Source organism: Orycteropus afer, unplaced genomic scaffold, assembly GCF_000298275.1.
Source record: "Orycteropus afer afer isolate SDZICR_OR568_19922 unplaced genomic scaffold, OryAfe1.0 scaffold00244, whole genome shotgun sequence".
Classification (NCBI taxonomy): Eukaryota; Metazoa; Chordata; class Mammalia; order Tubulidentata; family Orycteropodidae; genus Orycteropus; species Orycteropus afer.
The window spans coordinates 4,279,490-4,299,798 of NW_006921831.1; the positions used below are offsets into that span (position 1 = coordinate 4,279,490).

The 20,309-nt window shown below is 56.6% G+C and overlaps 1 protein-coding gene across 1 annotated transcript in view; it reads right to left on the minus strand.

The window, feature by feature from the left end:
- The window catches only part of AP2A2 (adaptor related protein complex 2 subunit alpha 2), a 78,698-nt gene that overhangs the window by 1,124 nt on the left and 57,265 nt on the right, over positions 1-20,309 (minus strand). The window contains exons 7-21 of the mRNA XM_007949286.2: positions 18,486-18,594; positions 15,983-16,130; positions 13,727-13,895; positions 13,232-13,369; positions 11,084-11,266; positions 10,216-10,313; positions 9,855-10,086; positions 9,585-9,758; positions 7,112-7,278; positions 4,514-4,596; positions 3,547-3,636; positions 2,058-2,181; positions 769-885; positions 527-596; positions 259-393 (exon numbers count right to left, since the gene is read on the minus strand). Coding sequence (XP_007947477.1) covers positions 259-393; positions 527-596; positions 769-885; positions 2,058-2,181; positions 3,547-3,636; positions 4,514-4,596; positions 7,112-7,278; positions 9,585-9,758; positions 9,855-10,086; positions 10,216-10,313; positions 11,084-11,266; positions 13,232-13,369; positions 13,727-13,895; positions 15,983-16,130; positions 18,486-18,594 — 2,037 coding nt within the window. The remainder of the gene's footprint in view (positions 1-258; positions 394-526; positions 597-768; positions 886-2,057; positions 2,182-3,546; positions 3,637-4,513; positions 4,597-7,111; positions 7,279-9,584; positions 9,759-9,854; positions 10,087-10,215; positions 10,314-11,083; positions 11,267-13,231; positions 13,370-13,726; positions 13,896-15,982; positions 16,131-18,485; positions 18,595-20,309) is intronic.

Consider the following 20,309-nt stretch of genomic DNA (forward strand, 5'->3'; position numbering starts at 1 on the left):
GGCCTGACCCGCACACCACTGGCACCGTGATGGGCCCGGCGTGCACTGAGGAGCACCTTGCACGGCCTCACCCGCACACCACTGGCACTGTGACGGGCCCGGTGTGCGCTCAACAGCACCTTGCATGGCCTGACCTGCACACTGGCACCGTGACGGTAGTGGCGTGCACGTAGTGGCACTTTGACCTCCTGCCATCCCACACAGCACCAGCACCTCGATGGGCCCGGCGTCGCTCAGCAGCAGCCTGCGCAGCCTCACCTGGGCTTGCAGGTTGGGCTCCAGGCGCAGCAGGCATCCGATCTGGGTAGTTTTGGTATGGATGATTCCGGCACCCACAAAATTTGCAGGATTAGGATCGACTTCTTCAAGGAGCGCAGAACCAAACCCAATAATCTGGTCAAAAGAAATGTGGACCTATCAGTCAGCAGGCTATGGAGGTCCTGAACCAGCAAGGGCCAAGACCGAGACCCCTGCAAAGGCCTTGGGCTGTGCTTCAGGCCCAGGGATGCCAGGACCCAGCACTCACCTTGGCTTTGGTGATTTCCGTGTCCATCGGGTGCTTGGCTTTGAAGATGTTCTGCACTTCCTGCTGCGGACTGTGCAGAGTGACAGTGAGCGTGAGCCCAGCTGTGTCGCGTGCCATCCCCTCCAACGACAGTGAGCGTGAGCCCAGCCGTGTCGCGTGCCAGCCCCTCCAACGACAGTGAGCGTGAGCCTACCCATGTTGCGTTCCTCAACCCTGCCCACCAAGCATGCCAGGCTTCTCACCTGCTCAGCTGCTTCCAGCGCTGGAAGAAATCTTGAGATGCCATCTCTGTGGGCTGGAAAAACTTGTTGAGTGTGATGGGCAGCTTTACAGACACATTCTGGAAGGTTCCCCCATACCTTGGTACAAAGTGAGGAAATCCAGAACTCAACTAGACAGCCCAGCTCTGAGCTGGCAAAGCATCATGGAACAGGACGGGGACATGCAGGCATACAAGTTCCACTGACTCAGGGCTCAGAGGGCTCTCCTGGTGACAAAAACAGAGGTCTGCCCAAACCCTGCTGGGTGGACTGACTGGCTAGCTGGTGGTGTCACATGCCTGAGCATCCCCACAGCCTACAGCTCTAGGTCAGTGTGACCAAGGACAAGGGTGCATGGCAGGCCTGAGCCCATCCTGGTGACTGTCAGCCCAGGTGACTGCCAGCCCACGTGAGCACGTCAAGTAGTCACAATGTCTCTGGGGCTGACTCCCTCAGGGTCATCACCACCCCTCACTTCCCAGTCACCCAGTGCCCACAATTCCAAATCATTTTAATTGGGTTTTTCCCCCCATGGAAGACTGAAGAAAATTGGAGTCTGCCTACAGAATCAAACAAGAATTTCTCTATTTCCCTAAATTCTGCAAGGTATACAACCTGACGTTCCCTGCTATTGTCAACGTCTGGAAACGGACTTTCCCAAGAATTGTCCTTACCAACCCCCCTCAAGAAGCTAGTTGCTCACACACACCGCAACAGTCATTGAAGGTAACAAATCAAGACGCCGTGTGCCATGTCCGGCTATGCAAGGCAGAGACACGCTGAAGGGGCAGCACACAGCCCCGCAACAAAGCACAAAGCTGCAGGTCAGGTCTCCCCACTTGTAGGTGCTCCCACACTGGGAACAGGGTGGGGGTGGCCTGGGTCTTAACCCACCACTCCACCTGGCACTGTGCTCAGGCCGCCTCATGGGACCAGGGAGCACTCTCCCCATATCCTCCAAACGCCCGAAGGCTGGAAGAGGACAGCTGGCCACGCTGCAGACTGTGTCTTCAGCTGCTTCCGACATCCTCCCAGTACTCAGGGTGAGCCAGAGTCAGAGCACAGATGGTCCCGGTCACACAGGCACAGGCAGGGCAGACCAAGAGTCACACCCAAACCCCAGAAGCCGACAGGCGAGTGGTGGCTGAGATCTGGAGAACAGGCTGAGGACCCACCCTCACTGCTGATCACCCTCCCCTACCCGGCACCAAGCCACAGGAGCCAGGTAAGAACCACAAGCTCCCCCACCTCCCAGGCAGACAGCTGCTCACCTGAACTGGATGTTGAGGACCGGTGCGTCCGAGAAGTCAGACAAACACTCTATGTTGACCACCTGCTGGACCTGTGCCCCCCCATCCACGGTTGGGTCCACGGGCTTGGTCTGCAGGTTCAGATGTGAGCATGTGTTAAGGAGTTCAGGTCCAGAGAAGCATAAGCCCGGGCCCAACGCCATGCCAACAGCAGGGGGCAGCCGGTAGGGTAACCCAAGAGGCCCTGCCTCTCCACAGCTTCCCACACAACATTGAGGGAAGACATGCAGAGTTCCGCAACCAGCTGGACACCCCTCGAGCCAAAGCCACCTCAGTGACAACAGCAGCAGCAACAGTTGGCAATCAGCTGAGTGCTTCAAGTCACTTCCATTCACCCCGCGGTGCTGAGGTATGGGCTGTTGCTGCAGCAGACACCAGCCCTGAGTGTCACGAAGCGAGGTCTGAAATGATGAATCTGCGCAGCTCGGGCCCACAGTGAGCATGGGCCACTTTTCAGCCACGTTTGTCTTCTACTGGTCTGTCTTCAGGAGAACCTCCACGACCCTCCCTACAGAAGGGTCTGGGGCTGGGCCCTGTGTCCAGACCACTGGCTGCGGGGCTCTGCTGCCCCAAGGGGGTCTGTTCCTGGTCTCAGACAAGAATTTGAACACACTCAGTCCTGCATCCGTGTGTTGTGTCTGATGAGCAGTAGCTCTGATGTCCAACAGTGTAAATAAAGGCCTACCCTCTCACAACAGGAAACGAGGCTAGGCTGGGAAAGGGGGCTATGGTCACAGTGTCTTTTCCACGAGCAAAGGCTCAAAGGAAGCTGTAGTGGCCTCCCTATCCCACCAGGGCTCTTTGCACCCTGCTTCGATAGGGGACCCATCCCTGGAACGAGTGTTAGGGTGGTTCCACCAGTTAAGTGCTCGATGGGCTAACCGAAAGGCTGGTAGTTCACCTTCCCCCAGAGGCACCTTGGGAGAAAGACCCAGAGACTTACATCTGAAAACTCAGCCAATGCACACTCTACGGAGGACGGCTCTCCTGTGACCCACACAGGGACATCGTGAGCCAGAGTCGCCTCGCGGGCAGTTGGCTACCAGCTCCTTAGAGTACAACAACGAACGTTCTAACAACGCTTTAATGCGGATCAAAGGGCGAGGGAGTAGTCTAAATAAAGAGCCCAGATGCATAAGGCAAAGCCCTCGAATGGAGTGTCTGACTGCCCAACCAGAGATGGAACCAGGGCTCTGCAGGGGGCCAGGATATAACCTCTAAGGAGGGTGAACCACGCTTAAGAGCGCTCCATGCAAGGACCCACCACCAGGGAGGTACCGCCTCACCCACTACCCTTGTCCAGACTTGAAGCCTGGCCTCAAGGGCGGCCGGAATGAGGGCCTGGCATGGGCACCTTACTCTGCTGACCGAGAACCTGGTCTCAAAGGCCTCCTCCAGACCCCACGCTTCTGTCTGTCTGTAGGCAAGGAGGAAACAGAACCAAGGATATTGGCCTGGAGCCCGTCCGAACAGATCAGCATTGGAGTAAAGTTTAAGAACTGTGTGGAGGTCTTGTTACCATAAAATATAAACATCCGACCTGCAGGGAAACAAGAGGGGAACAGGTGATTTCCTACACGCCATTTTCCACCTCCCCCTGTGGAGAACCTGGGAGCCTCCAGCCCCCACGGCAATGGGTATAACCAATTGTGAACCATGACCCATTAAAACCGCACCAACTCGCCTAGCTTTGAAAGTGGCACACCTGAGGAAGTCAGGCCACCTAGTCTTCCACCTCAGAGGTGGCTGTTGCCCTCCAAACCTCTACCCTGTGGACATGCACATGTCCACCTGCATGCATGTGTGTGGTGTACATGCATGTGCACACATGTACTCACTTACTTAGGCAGGAATGAGCACCTGAAGCACCATGCTGGCTGTCCCATGCCTGCAAGCACCCAGGGTCATCCCACCCCTCGTCACACAGGAGACCTGCATCCCACCTGATGGCCTGAGCCCCTGCAAGCATGCCCTCATTCGGCACCACCAGACACTCAGGACACCCACTTCCCTATTCTGCACGTCACACTCAGAGCCTACACAAACTCTCTCAACTCCCAATGGGGGGCAAAGCTCAGAAAGTCTGAAAAGGATGAGCAGCATGGCATCCCTCTCCCCCGTTCAGAGCAGACCAAAGCCCAGGGTTCTGCCCCCATGGCCCAGAGTTCTGGAACTTGAGCTAATTGGGAGTACAAACCACAAGCATGCTTTCACAGCAGGCAGGCCTACAGAATGACCCGTCAAGTCCTCACCCCTCCACCAGTAGAGCCCAGGGGATGGCACACCCGTCTGCCCCTCCTCACTCTGCACGTCCCTCCTTCCCAAATGCAAACAAGTGGGTCCCTGGCCCAGGCAGGATGGCCCCTCAGCCCAGGGGCCGAGCAGGTACCACTTTGTTAGGCAGTACAAACCCATACCTAAGTTCTGCCGGAATTCCGACTTCAGTCCTATTTGAAGCAGCTGGTTCTCAAAGAGGACCCCGTTATTTTTGCAGACGAACCTGTGGCACAGGACAGATGTGTGTCACTCAGAGTCACCCGCTGAAAACACAAGGACTAGCCAGAGGAGGGCTCAGCTGAGGCCCCAGGAGCCTGCTAGGGGCAGGGGGAGACACGGCAGAGACTCGGAGGGTCAGTGGCGCCCACGCTGGGGCCAGGAGCTGATGCACAGCGGCAGACGTGCCAGGACAGAGCCCTGAGGCCCCTTCTCCCTCAGAACAGGTGTGTGAGGCACATAGGCTCGGTGACGGGACACTGTGGGCTTGTCCCAGGCTGGCCGCGGTGCCCACCTCTCCTCTAGGTTCACTTGGACACACACACACCAGCCTGCCTCTTGCGCCCACTGGTCCCCGTGCCGAGCACGGTCCTGCCAGGCACTGAGCACCCTGACCCTCTGCAGGATGAGTTTGGGGTTGGGATGTGGGGGGAGCTGGGGCAGCGTGCGGAGGGCACGGTGACAGGGCTGTGCAGCCCAGCTGCTCCGCGGGGAGCCGAGGAGCGCCAGGACTCGAGTCTGAGGCCAGCTGCCCCCCACCCCCCGAGACCTCCAAATCCAGGACGCTGCCTCGCTCCTCTGGTTTTGCTCTCGCGCTGCTCGGGTGCCCGCCCTGAGAGACGCGAGAGGTGCTTACTTGCGTGTAAGTTCATCGGCAGCGCGCACAGTTTCAGCGGGCTCCTCAGAAACTACCTCAGTGGAAGCCGGGCCAGGGCTCATTCAAGCAGCACAGAGAGAACAGAGGAGACGGCACAGAGACGCAAGAGGAGCGGTTAGTACACACAGGACTGCTTTGCTCACATTCACCTTGGCGTCCAGCTCAGCATTCAGTCCGGGACACACGGCAACCTGGAATGTGTGACCGTGCGCCCCGCAGGCCATGGCCCGCTCGCTCCGGCCCTCAGATCACACCCGACAGCTCTCCGTCCTCCCTCCACTACAGTGACCGCTTCTCAGAGCACAGATGCTTTTCCAGAACACATGCTACCACTGCCTTGGTGTCCATTACAACCATCATGGCCCAGGAAGGAAGGGCTGCCCGAGGGCACCAGGTGGGGCCCTGAGCACCGCACCCTGGCTTCTAATACTGCCACAGTCCAGATGCGAGGCTATGTGTGCCCTGGTTCGGTCTCTGAGGCTGATGCTTATGGACAAGGGGACAGAAGCAGCCTCACATTCACGTGACACTGGGTCATCCTTGGAGCAAATGGCACCAGGTTGAGAGGGCCTGTGGAGCTCACAGACCTCCCGAACCCAACTCGTGGCTCCCGACCTGCGTGTCCCCTAAAATGCCTACGTCCTCCCACCCTCTCCAAAGATATGCAGGACATGGGAGCAGCACCCCAGCCAGGCAGCAGCTGCACAGTCCAACTCCAACCCATCTGCTGGGGAGCCAGGAGACTCAGAAGCAGGGGTGCCAAGAATCACTGCCTGGTGTGGGATAAGGCTTATGGAGAAAGGGGGGCAGGTGCTGGACCGAACAGCCCAGGAGGGAAGGCACTGCTGAAGGCTGCTGCTATAGTGGCCTGCCCCACTCCCTGTCTCTCTTCCCACTGTGTGGGCCTTCACAGTTCAGGCTAGGTCTCCAAGAGACACCAACAGCTACCTGGGGCACCTGCTGCACCTGCATCACCTAGGAGGCGCCAGAAAAGCCCCCAGCCCAGACGGACCTCAACCTCAGAGACCTGCTTGGGGCTGCATACACGAGGGCTCCCCACTCCCGGGAGCTCGGACACTCAGGTCCAGCTGACGTGGAACCCATGCCCGTCTGTGACACGTGGCTGCTCCCACCTGGGGGGGCCCGGCTGGACTCTCCGCGATTGTAAAGCCAGCGAGAAGCCATGTCAGCCACAGAGGACCAATGCCAACCCAAACTGCCTTCGAGTTCCTTTTCTCCAAGTAATAGGAGGAAGAATTCTTGTGTAATGTGAATGCAGACAAACAGGAATAGAGTAAAACCCCAAGAATAGTAACATAATCTCAAAAAGCATGGGGCCAAAGGTCATCTCCTGAAGACATCAGTCTCGATCTGAGACACAAACCCACATGTGCTTCCCCCCAAGGACATCTGTGGGGACCCACAGACCAGAGGGGGACAGACAGCAAGCAAAAGAGAATGCAGGACCGGTGTGACAAAAGGAAGCAACACAGAAGCACCCTGGGAGGACAGCTGCCATTTCTGTGTTTGCGAGGGGACAGGAGCAGAGAAGCGGGAGAGGGACACAGGCAGAGAGTATTCAGAACCAAGAGCAGCCTGACCAGGGGACAGGGAAGAACCAACAGAATCCTGTCACGGAGAGTAAACACTCTAGGGCAACCAGCTGCCACAACATGACCAAACGTCACTACAGACAGACACGAGTGACAAGCACCACTAGCTCCTCGGACCTCGTTTTCCTTCTGGAGAAACTGCATCTAGTGGAGACCGAGGGCCTCCAGGGCAGGAACGGGGCAGGGGTGGCAGAGGACAGAGCGGAGTGAGAGAGAGGCAGCCGTCCCGCCTGACGACGCTGACCCACTACCTGGCGAAGTTATCTTCGGAGCCGGGAGCGAGAGGGGCAACTGCCGAAGCCGAGTCGGAGAACACGTCCACGAGCAGTCCACCAGCGCCGGAGGAGGGTGGGGGGCCAGCGGGGACGGGGGGCACAGCCCCGAGACCCAGGAGGTCGGCCGACGGCGAAGGGGTGGACTGGAACAGAAGGCGGGAGAGCGTCAGCAGCGAGCTCCCAGGCACAAGGCAGCGTGCATGCCAGGCCCCAGACTCCCCTGGCCCCCACGCGACAATGCCTCCACACCAAGATGTCCTGAGAGTGAGCAGGCACCCGCTCAGACATGGCTTCTCAGCCATGCACTGCAGAGTCAAGCCTAAACTACAACTTAGGTGACAAGTCATCACTCCACACGCTCCAAAAACCACCCATGGTACAAGTTATTTGCATGAAAAACAGTTCTGAGAAGGAGTGTAAAACAGATGTTTAAGGGTTACGATGAGGCACCACTGCCTGCTGTCTCTGAGGGAGTAAGCCTTCAGAAAGATGAAGAGGACGCTAGTGACGATCGGGGACGCCCTTAGATAATCGTCATGGAGACAGAGCAGAGAGGAAGTCTCTTAAAAAAAGAATTGCTTTTGGATCTTAGACAAAAGACACGAGAAAACGCCACAGTGAATCCACTACTGACCCTCACGACAAAGCACAGAACTTGGCTCACCCACCTCCTGCTCACTCTTCAAACAGGGCCACCTGCCTCCCTGCTCCTGGCCATGCGCCCACCGGGCATCCAAGCGCCTTTCTGCTCACCTGCTGGGCGCCTGGCCACCACCACGGCGATACTCAGCAGAGACACCGTTTGGGGGGTCTGGAGCAGTTCCAGGATCGTGGGATATGGGAAGCATTCATCCCACTCCCCACATGCCACTCTTGCAGAGTGACGTCTCCTGGCCCACCAATACCCCCGGAGCCCACACTGCTCAAGATGCCATCCTCTCTGACAGCAATTACATGGTAATTCAACACAGCCACCAGCCTGGGTGACTGTCAGCACACAGTGACACAAGTTCTCTGGTGGCCCCAAGAACCACAAGCAAAGGACAGCCTCCCAGGGATGCTTTCCTGAGTTATGGGGCAGCCTATCGGGGTTTTCCTCAGGGTCAAGGGCTCAGGACTCCCTCTCAGGGTGTTTTCCCTCAGAACCACTAGACTCCCTCTCAGGGTGTTTTCCCTCAGAACCACTAGACTCCCTCTCAGGGTGTTTCCTCAGAACCACTAGACTCCCTCTCAGGGTGTGTTCCCTCAGAACTACTAGACTCCCTCTCAGGGTGTTTCCTCAGAACCACTAGACTCCCTCTCAAGGCATTTTCCTCAGGGCCACAGGACAGTATCTCAGGGCATATTCCCATCACAGCCACAGTACAACTGGATGTGCTAGAGGTCAGGGACGGTGTGCTCGCTGTCTGCTGAGCACCTGAGTGGCCCCACACCAAGGCCACATCTCACCTGGAGTTCTGTGACCCTCGAGTGCATACTCCTTAGTATACTCCTCAACCTTCAGGGCCAACTCAGAAAGGAAAACCCAGTGTACCCAAATACACTTCCCAGTTGATGCTGAGGTACACTGGCCTGAATATCAACCTTATTCCTTTCCAAGTGCTCGGGAAGAGGACAGAGGGAGCCCAGGGTCCCCCACAGCAGAAATGTGTGGGTCACAGCTTTCCCTGAAGGCCAACCCATGGCCTGACTGACACCAGCAAAGAGGAGTCCAGCAGGTACAACGCCCATCTTCTTTCCAATGCTGTGCTGCCTGGTAGGATCACAGAGTGGCCCTGACCTGCTGCAGCACACGGACAGGGTGAGGCACAAAGTACCCTCATACCATCTACTCACAAGTCCCATCTACCAGCAAAATCCCATCTCTGGAGCCAGAATGGCCTTCCAAGGTGTAACAGCATGGAGAGATGGGGAGAGGCAGTCACAGTCTGCTGGAGGCCCACCCCATAAGGCCACTCTCAGGACCCTAAACCTTCACTTCCGCTCAGAGGTGCAGCGTGGGGCCCACAGAACAAAGCCACGAGATCAACAGTGTGTAAAGCAATGCCTTGAGAGGGCTTGGTGAGGAGGAGGAGGACCACCTGAAGAGAAGGGCGGTCAGCTCCACCAGACGTGGAGCACCAGTAGCTGCCGAGGTCGCTCCCAAGGTGGGAGTACGGCATCAGGACTGAAAGAGCTCAGGCGAGAAGGGTGAGGAGACACTACGGCAGCAGACAGGGGGAAAGGGGTGCCTGGGAGGCTGGCTGCAAAGGGGCATCGGGGCCCTCAGAGCAAGTGCTCGGCTGGGCCAGGCCACCAGCCCAGTACCAGGGCACAGCCTTCTTCCCCTCCCTGGACCAGTGCCCTTTCCATAGCAGTCCTCTCGCTGGAAAAGCAGGACCACAGAGCCCCCTTGCATGCACATCAGGGCTGCAAGGTTACCAGGAACTCTGCGGCCATGAGGACCTACCACAGCACTGGCGCTGGCAGGGGCAGGCTCGGCGCCCCCATTCACGTCGGCACCACGCTCTCGCTTGGCCTCCTCCAGGTCCGTCACTGTGCCTGGGCCCTTCTTCTTCTTGAGCTTCGCCAAGATGGAGGACTCACGCTCTGGGAATGGGGGCATCTCCTCCAGAACTGTGGCCTGAGCAGGAAGCAGCAAAGGCTCAGCCTGGGTCAGCACGCAGATGAGGGACGGTGGCGAGGGGCGGGGCCGGGCCCCCTGCGCACGCTGCCCTACCAGGATGTCGGTGCTGGCGACGGTGCTGAGGCGCAGGTACTCCACGGCGCGCTGCTGCAGCTCCACGTCGGCATTCTTGAGCTGGCTGCCGCTGCGCAGCACGTCCTGGATGGTGGCCTTCACCTCCGGGAAGAGGTTCACAAACTTGATGTAGGTGGACAGGAGGAGCGCCCTGGTGGGCACGCTGCACAGGTGGAACTTGCAATGGAGCAGGCTGAACTGAATCAGGGGACTGCAGGAGCAGAGAGAGGTAGGGGGGTCAGCAGCACTCCTCCACTCACATCCCCTCACCTCTGCACTGGGGCACAAGGCCTGGATCCCCAGCCCCGCAGTCTCTCCACCAGGCCACAAGGGTTCTTACCTGGATCTGGGGTCCCCAGCTATCAAGTTTCCAAACTCCCCCAGGATGTAGCCGCCCACCTTGACAAGATTCTCATGGCACGCTGGCGCCTGGAGAGCCTGCAAAACCAGGAGAGGGACTGAGTCGTCAAGGCGCTTCAGAGCTAGCCCAGGCCAAGAGGTGCGTGTATCAGGAAAAGCAGCTGAATTGTCACTGTAGCCCAGGAAAAAAGGCACAGGTCTCTTTCTTCTGGGGTTTGTTTCTCCATCAGAGCCATGTGTCCCCCAAAACTTCCTGAACTCCCTGACTTTAGCTTGCCCCTTCTCTGCTCAGCAGGGATGTCAGCCTGATTACTGACATCAGGAACACAATGAACATCTCAGCAGGGCAGGTTAGTGTTAGACCCTCCGGGGCACCCATAGTCCAACAGCCACTCCTCCTCCCCTCATGTCACCAATGACCCCACTGCATCCTCGTGGACAACAGGAGACAAGGAGAGAATCAGGCAGCACGCTGGGGTGCCATCTCACTGTGACCCTCTCTGAGGTGACATCTCACTGTGACCCCCTCCAGGGGGACATCTCACCATGACCCTCTCTGGGGGGACAGCTCACCGTGAAGCTGAGGTGACATCTCACCCATGACCCTCTCTAAGGGGACATCTCACTGTGACCCTCTCTGGGGGGACATCTCACTGTAACTTTCTCTGGGGGGCATCTTACCCATGACCCTCTCTGGGGGCACATCTCACAGTGACCCTCTCTGGGACAGCATCTCACCCTGGTCCAGGGCTCAGAAATTAGGGAGAAAAGCATCCTGAAGGTGGGAGGAGTGGGCCCTGGTAACCCAGCACCCTATACCCACACAGCCCGCCCTCCATAGCAGCTACCTCAAACACAGTCTTGGCGGCATAGCCCTGCACATCATCCCTGTTGATGACGATCTGGATGACACGGTACCACACCTCCTCACTGACATAGTCGCCTGCGATGCGGATCAGGTTGAGGATGGTGTCCACGTACCACGTGTAGTCCACAGCATACTTCTCTGCCAGGATGGCCACCTTGAGTACCTGCACAGATGGGCCCTCACTAGCATCACCCACAGCACCGCCTAGTTCACCAGACTCCTGAAGGGCCACAAGGTTCAGGACTCAATGCTAACGGAGCAAAGCCAAGCAGAGCCAAGACACCTAAACGAAGAGCCAGTCCAGAGGACAGTGAAGAAGGACGTATGGAGCCCCACGGGAACAGGGATGCTCCCGTCCCCTCCTCACACCTGGGCAGGGCATGGGCCAACTCAGCCACACTGTAGCTGACACTCTGAACACTACCCAGCCATGGCCACCACCCACCGTGGCTTCAGCACACAGAGAGGTCATAGCTCAGACCTTTCTGTCTCCTCAGTGCCCCTTCTTCCTTGCCCCCTCTTCAACATAAACACCCCTGGGCCTCCACATGTCCCGTTGCTCTGCCCACACCCCCTAGCACTCCAGCTCACATGCTGCCCACCCTTATTGGGAGCAGAGTGGCAGCCATCGGCCATCCTCCTCACACAGGCCGACAGCTGCCAACTCCTCTGCCCGCCTCACCAGCACTCCATCCCTGTGACCTCCTTTCTGTCTCCTCAGTGCCCCTGGCCGTGCACCATCCCGTCCCCTCTGCCCATCTGTCTGCCTGCCCTCAGCCCCAAAATCTACAATCCACAATGCCACAAAACCACCCCAAAACACACGATTCCCCACCCTCAGCACACCCAGGCCTTTCAACACACACTGCCCAGTTCCCACTGCGCCCTCCCAGCACTGCCCGCCCCGCTCTGGCCCATCTCCCAGCCCTGCCCCAGCTGCTGGGAGCACAAGGCTCTCACTTGGCTGCAGCCCCTCCCTGCCATCCTGGTGACAGCCACTATTGCCGTCTCTTGGCAAAGTCTCCTCGGCTCCCATGGCGTAGGTGCCCTCAAAGGCCCTACAGCTCCACAAGCATGGCCAACTCCTCCCTCCTCACCTCCCAGTGCACAGGGCTGAGCTGGCTAGGTGAAACCCCAGCACCTGGGGCACGCCCAGACTCTGATGCTCCCACTACTGAATGGACATCAGACAGATCACTTCTCCTGGGACGACAGATGGCCCTGCTTCATCTTTGTGGACTAGCCTGACCGAGACCATCACTCAGTGCTTGAGGGGACAAATGAGTGATACACCAGAGCTCAGAGCCCACACCACACAGAAGAGCAGGCTGCTGCTATCTCTGGCCCTGGGGAACCACTGCCACAAACCTGCCCCTCCACAGGCCACCTTCCTGTAGCTTCCCACCTGCCCACCATACCCTCTGCAACTTTGTCCTCTGTTCCAGGCACCCCTGCCCACTCACTGCCCCAGGCTTGTTCCTGCCGTACCTCCCGAGAGGACAGGCCCCGTGAGCCCTTCCTGAAGCACTGTCTCAAAGGTGACAAACATGCATCACTGACCACAGAAGACCGTGCAGATCAATGCACATGTGAGGGGAGCGCCCACCTGGAGGCCAGGTCATGTCACACAGTGTATGCTCAGGCACCCTCGTCCCATGAGCCAGCCCCAGAGCAGCCCTGACATGGGACACCGGGTCCCACCTCAGCCTCCGCGGAAGACGGGGATGCTGGCAAACACACCTGCTCCTTGGTGACTCATGACACAGAGTGGCACTGTCCTCACCACGGAAATGGCCCCTCCAGTGCCGACTCCTACGTATCTGTGAGGGAACAAACCCAGGTCCTGGGGGGTCACAGATACAGCTCAGGCCACCTGCACTTCTTGCTTAGCCCATTCCTCACGCCAAGTGGACCTGCACCAAGCTGCTACTTGGTCAAGATCAGACACCCATGCACACAGAGGGGACAGTGCACAGAGAGGCTGGGGGGTCATGAGCTCCTCAGAGCACTGCTCCCTGGAAACGTTGACTGGAAGCACATACATGACTTCTTGTTTTCTGGTCTGATTTCTCACAGAGCCCCAGCCCAAGGCTATACAAAGCTTCATGCCCCGGCCGGCTGCACTCACAATCTCCTCACGGATGGAGTAGTCGGCCGTCTCCAGATAGCTCAGCATCTCCGCCACGATCTGCTGGGCATTGCTGCGGTCACACATGGCGTAGAGCAGGTCCACAGCCCGCTGCCGTACACTCACATCACGCTCCGTCTGGAGAGCCAAAACAGCTGTGGTAACTGCTGCTCCCAGAGCCCACAGCCCACTGTGCAGGAGCTATCCAGCCCAGCACACCCACCACCCAGTGCAACACACCCATAACAGACCACCAACAGGTCACTGATAGGACACCAGCCAGCTCTCCCACAGTCACCCTGCAGGCGGACCATGGCACCCACACTGGCACGGAACCCACACAGATGAACCAAGGCACCTACACCAGTGTGGAACCCTGCACAGGCAAACCAAAGTACCCACACGAGCATGGAGCCCTCACAGGCGGACCGAGGCGCCCACACTAGCATGCACCCTGCACAGGTGGACCATGCACGTGTGGGTGCAGGCACTCACCTTCAAGGCGTTAATGACAGTGTCAATGTGCGTCTTGACAGCCTCGTGGGAGAACTCGGAGCTGGCCAACGTACACATGCTCTCGAGGGCCAGGTAGCGCAAGTTGGTCTCCCGGTGCTGCAGGAACTGTCCCAGCTGGTTGCAGGCACGGACGAGCAGGTTGGGCTCACTGCGGGAAACAGGGTAGGGGTCTTCAGCACACACGAACAACAGGCAGTGTGCTCAGTCCTGGCCATAGGTCACGGAGGCAGTCACGTCACACCAAGTCACCATTGTGCAGCAAAGGGAGCACCTCACAGGGCCTCTAGAGACAGGAAAGACCTGACCCAAACACTGCAGTCCTCCTGCTGTCATGCTCATCTCTCACACCATACTCCATGGCAGCACTGCGGAACTCCACCCACTCCAGGAGCCGATGACAAAGGAAACATCACCCAGCCAAGCAACCATGGAACACCTGACAGCCTCATGGGAGGAGGAGCACCCACCTGCCAACAGGCCCTCACCAAACACACACAAAGTCTCAAAAAAAAACCCTAACTCACTATCATTGAGTCAGTTTGGACTCATAGCCCTCTTTGAGTTTCAGAGGCTGTAAATCTTTATGGAAGTGGATCGTCCCAGCTTTCTTGCTCAGAGCGGCTGGTGGGTTTGAACCACTGACCTTTTCCAGTTAGCAGCCAAATGCCTTAGGCACTGCATCACCAGAGCTCCTTACGTGACATCTCAGGACAGTTTGATAGACTCCTCGAACGTGGGAAGGTTCCTGGAATAGGAACTGTGCAGAGAACCCAGGTACCCGGCCTCAGGCTTAACTCTTCAGGCACACGTCCAAGGTGCCTAAGTGTTGATGTGCCAATCATTGTACAACGCTGGTTAAACCTCTCCTCCTTTGTCTCTGTAATTGTTGTTTTTCTTTATTTAATAAGGACAGAGAGGCATCTACTGATATGAAGAAGCTAGGGTTCTTGGGGGTTGTTGTCTTGGAAGATTTTGACAATTCCCCAGACGACAAACACATAACTCTGAGATGAGTTTTGACACAGGGACCCACACTCATCCAAAGCACCGTGGCAGAGCAGTGCCACGGAGGCTGCTGCTCACCCACACACCCAGCATGCCCAGGACCCAGGGGTTCCTCACACAGCCTGCCTGGGCCAGCCCACCCCACAAGGACAGCCACACACAGGAGTCCAACCATGCAAGCTAAGCAGAAAGGGGAGAGGGGACACCCACCAGTCCAATCCATCTGACGTGCTGCCCAGATAGGCGGTCACCCACCACTGCCCACCACGGCCAGGACACACCAAAGTGCTGCTTGCTACCAGGCACTGCTAACAGGACACATGTACATGTGGCCTCCCACATGTCCTGCACACATATGCACACGTGCACACACATGGGCACGCTCACATGTATGCAAACTCCCTTCCACTTTGTATAATCATGTGAAAAGCCAGTCAGGAGCAGGAGAGCTGGGCAGGTTTGAGGGGCAGAAGGCAAAGGAAGGCTCCCAGGGAAGCCAGCAGCCAGCAGGACTTCAACACCAGAGAGAGGAGGCGGGGGGAGACAGAGAGAAAGAGAGGGAGAGAGAGAGAGAGAGAGAGGGCAAGGGCAAGGGAGAGAAAGAGGGGAAGAGAGAGAGAGGGCGAGGGCAAGGGAGAGAGAGAGAGAGAGAGGGAGAGAGAGAGAGAGGGCGAGGGCAAGGGAGAGAGAGGGAGAGAGAGAGAAAGAGAGGGAAAGAGAGAGAGAGGGAGAGAGAAAGAGAGGGAGAGAAAGAGAAAGAGAGGGAGAAAAGAGAAAGAGAGGGAGAGAGGGAGAGAGAGAGAGAGAGAGGGTGAGGGCAAGGGAGAGAGAGAGAGAAAGAGAGGGAGGGAGAGAGAGAGAGGGAGAGGGGGGAGAGAGAGAGGAATAGAGAGAGAGAGGGTGAGGACAAGGGAGAGAGAGAGAGGGACAGAGAGAGGGAGAGAGAGAGGGAGAGAGAGAGAGAGGGAGAGAGAGAGAGAGAGAGGTAGAGAGAGAGAGGGCGAGGGAGAGAGAGAGAGGGCGAGGGAGAGAGAGAGAGGGAGGGAGGGAGATAGAGAGAGGGAGGGAGGGAGAGAGGAGGGGAGGGCGTGAAAGGTGAAGGGCTGGGGTAGAGAGAGGAGAGGGGTCTCCCCAGCCCACGCACAGCCTCGGTGGTACAGCCTGAGTGTCTGCCGGGCCTAAGGCCGCACGACAGGTACACATCTTCTGAGTTCCGGGGGAAGGACCCACCTGTCATGGTGAATGATCAAGCTGATGGCCTCAAAGAGCACAGCATTCTTGGCATTGGAGTGCTGGACCTTCTTTGACTTGGGCGGCTCCTGAGCCTTGTTAAGGATTGTCTCCAGGCACTCTGTCAGGCGGCCTCGCACGGCAGGCTCTTCAGGGTGAGACAGGAAGGGTCAGAGGGCTGACAGCACCCAGCGCGTCTGCCCCACCACAAGCTGCGCTACCTTGAGGACGCCACTTCTTCTGACACTGCATGGCTCAGGAAACCTTACAGTTGTTTGTCAACATGGGCAGGTGCACTTCAGAAACACATGAAAAATGGCTGGGTTTTACAGATACTATAAACACGGAGACCCGTGTAGTCCTGGTAAATACACATACTTCACCTGAACTACACACACACTTTTGCTGACTTGTAGGTCATACAGATCCAGGAACACTACAGTCTCAGGGACATGGACAAAACACATGCTACAAAAGTTGGAGGGAAAATGGGCAGGAGATTTTCACCAAGAGAAACAGAGACACTTTGTGAAGATCAATAAACAGGCAGGGGAGAACGACAGCATCCCGACCAGAAGAAACAACAGACAGAAGGAACAAGAAAGCAGAAAAGCACCAGGCCATCAGCCCAGTGGCCGCCCACAGCACAGCTAACTGCTTTGCCACAAAACACAGCATCTAGAGAGAGTGCTTGCTGAAGCTCCTGGCTAGCCTGACCCGAGCTGTGCCCGGCAAAGGCACCAACCTGAGAAGGGTAGAAATTCTGCAAACTGCCTGGGACAGGATCCGAAACTGCCTGAAGGGGGTCAAAATGACTCCATTCAGGGGCCGGGCCTGGCAAGCTGTAGCCTTCACCTGCATAGCTCAGCCCTCGGGGAGAACAGTGGGATCCTATCCAGGCAGCCCCAGGTCAGCAGAAAGAATTGCTGCGGCCATCGCACCTGCTGGGCTAGGGCAGGCGGAAGCAGCAAGGCCGTGACTGGACTATCTGGAAGGATGCTGGGCCAGGCCCAGCACCTGGGCCCACAGGGTACCACACAGACATGCCTCTCGCCCGTCGAGGCTCTGCGGCTCCATGGCTGCACCGTTCAACAAGACGGGTATTCGCACTTTTGTGCAAAAAGAGATTCAATGCAGGAAGTTACTCGAGTGTAACAGAAGAGTATCCTGCACCTAACTAAATCAGATGGGGAACTGAAGGTGATGACAGCAAAGCCATCTTTCCAGAGGGCCGTTTGCAGGTAGCTAACAAAAACATTAACGCGTATTCTTCAACCGGAAATTCTCTTTCTGGAGACTGACCACCAAGTCCAAGGCAGGATCTGGAGGAGACAGGAGCATGATATAGGACATTCTGAGGCAGACACTAAGGTTGCTCAGATCCTCAGAACTGAGGAGGCAGTGGAGAAATGAGGGCCGTTATATGGCCTTTCGCCTAGGTTCTCTGGAAAAACAGCTTAAGAGATTTTTCCCTGAGCCCTGAGGGGTGACCTCTGCCCTAGTTTCCTACCCAGAGGATCTGCTGCTCTTCTTCGGTTGTTCCACGTTTCCTGGGTGAGCTGCAAACAACCTGGTTTGATGCTCTTTGCTGGCCCTGAGCTGCAGCCAGTCCTGGGATTGGTATGTATCCTGCAGGCACTGGACCACAGACCATACAAATGAGGTGACTACGGGCACTATGCAAATGAAGCATCTGTGGCCTATGAGAGGGCACTGGTTAGTCTGAGCCCCCACCCCACTCCTCCAGGGGCCATGTCTTAACATTGACATGTACACAGGCAACCAACCTCACAGAGGGTTTGCAGACCAAAGAAAGAACCAGAAAGAGAAGCAGAGAGAGAGAGAGAGAGATGAGGCAAGGGCTGGAACCCTGAGGGCAGCGAGCAGCCCAGAGGGGTCCGGTGGCAGAGCTGGTGCTGATAGGCGGCAGGGCCAAGAGTAGCCAGTCCTGAGGGGCTGGAGAGCTGTCCTGTCCTGGAGACATTGCTGCCATGCTTCCTGCCCCTGCTCCCAAGCTGTGGTCTGCTCATTCCCTAACAGACCCCATAACTGAGTGCAGTCCAAGTTCTGTGTGGCCACTGCAATGGCTTATCGAACCCAGAGCGCATGGCGGAGGGATGTGGGTCAGGATAGTGGAAGGGGTACTGAGTGAAGGTCCACCTGGCCTCCACCTCACAGGAATCAGCCTTGTGTGGATCTTGGTCCGAATCACCCACCCTGAAGTCAGAGTGGTTCTGATGCTGTTGTCACTGCTGCCACTTTACAGGTGCAGTTTCTGAAGCCTCGACATTTACGTAAGACTGACCTGACCTAAGAGCATGAATGCCCACACTTAACAAAACCAGAACGGTCTAGTAAATGCTCAGAGGGTCCAAAACTGGGAAAGCCAAGACATGTGACCAACGATGGGCCCATAAGAGAAGAGCCCAGGCCAGCTTCAAGAAGAGAACCTGAGCGACAGGCTGTGGGGCCCGGTGAGGGCCGCCGCAGGCCCCACGCTTACCTGGGGGCGGGTAGCACTGCAGCAGCCTCAGGAGCTTCACTGACAGCCAGGGGGCCGGGACGAAGTAGTAGGTGTAGTCCTGAAGGTCCGTTGATGCGGACGTCACGATCTGAAAGGTAACACAGGTGGCGACACACACAGCCTCAGGACGAAGGCCCCGTCCCGAGGAACAGCAGTGTGCTGACAGTACCCACTGCCCCTTATGCTCCACAGGATAAAGTCACTCAGCAACTCGACCAGCCTGCCCACGGGCAGCCATGCCATCCTTCAGCGCATGCTGCCAAGGAGGCACCACCAGCCACTCATGCTCGTGGGCTTCAGCAGAGCCCCAAGAGCCCACTTGTTGCTCACAGCTCACACCAGCTAGAGAGTAATCATCTCTTGGGACACAGCAGGACTGGCGCTACAGTCCTTATTTCTGGACTGGCAGAGGATAAAATGGCAGGGAGGGTCCCAGCCCCTTGGAAGAGGAAGCCAGCGTTCTCACGCTGCCCCCACACCCAAATGCCAACCTGCGTGCTGGCTCACCAAGCTCCCCAGAGAGCACAGCCCCGTTTGACAGCTTCGGTATGGCAGACACCCGGTCCAGTGCACCAACACAGTACTATGAACACCGTGCAGCCCATGGCCACTCTGGTCTCCTGTGGCAGGGTAGCCAGATAAGCTCCTCCCCAACCCCATATGCAGGACATAAGTGCACAAGTTAGGAGGCTCAGCCTGATCCCAGCAAAGCAGCCAGGAGCCAGCCAACTCATGCAGAGAGCTGAGCTCTGTCCAAGAACAAACAGCAGCAGAGGCCCAAACAACCACACTGAGCAGAAGGCATGGGGCCCACCGTCTCCACGCAGCAGCAACACAGCCAGCATGACGCGTGCTCGAAGCATGTTCTACACAGCTTGAGCCGTGCAAAGGACAGGTTCACAGCGTTAAATGCAGACATTTGAAACAGATGTGAAAACAAAAGCAGTGAAGAGCTTACCACAAAATTTAAAAAAAAAAAGACTCAGAAATTAATACAAGGAAAGAAAATCAAAAGACAAAAGCAGAAAGTAACAATACAAAAATGCAACAGAGAACCTACAAAGTCAAAAATTAGTCTGTGCAAAGAAATTATTACACACTTGATAAGACTCAAAAAACAAACAAGGACAAAAATACAATGTCAAAAATGAGTGGGGGGATATAAACATGAATCCCACACCGAGGACCGTCTATCTCATCAGTGTGTTTAAACATCTACACAAGTTAGTGGATGTCATCAAAACGATCTTCACCAAAACTGATTAAAGAGGAAACAGAAAACATGAATACTCCCCTAAGTTATTCAATAAACTGAATCCGTAATTAGAAACTGTCCCACGAAGAAAACAATTTCTAATGGCTTTGCTGTACATAAGGAAAAAACATCCAGGAGACCAGACAGGGAGGCATTTCCTAACTGAGAAAGAACCTCCACCAACCACAATTGTCCAATAAACTTAACATACTTAACGGTGAGACATTGGATGCTTCCCCTCCAAGAAGCAAGACTTCACTCTCCCGCTCGGAAAGGGATCAAAATGGGAGATCCTGGATGAAGTGGGGGAAGCTCTGGTGGCGTAGTGCCTAAGGCATTTGACTACTAACCAGAAGGCTGGCAGTTCAAACCCACCAGCCACTCCTTGGATGGAAGGTCAGGCAATCTACCTCTGGGGGTGGGGGTTCAGCTGTGAGGACTCACTCTGCTGGACAGCAAGGCTTATGATGACACTGCAGCAGCTAAAACAGCATGTTACTATGGCAAAGACAGACAGACAGACTGAGGGAGTAGAAAGCACAGACACA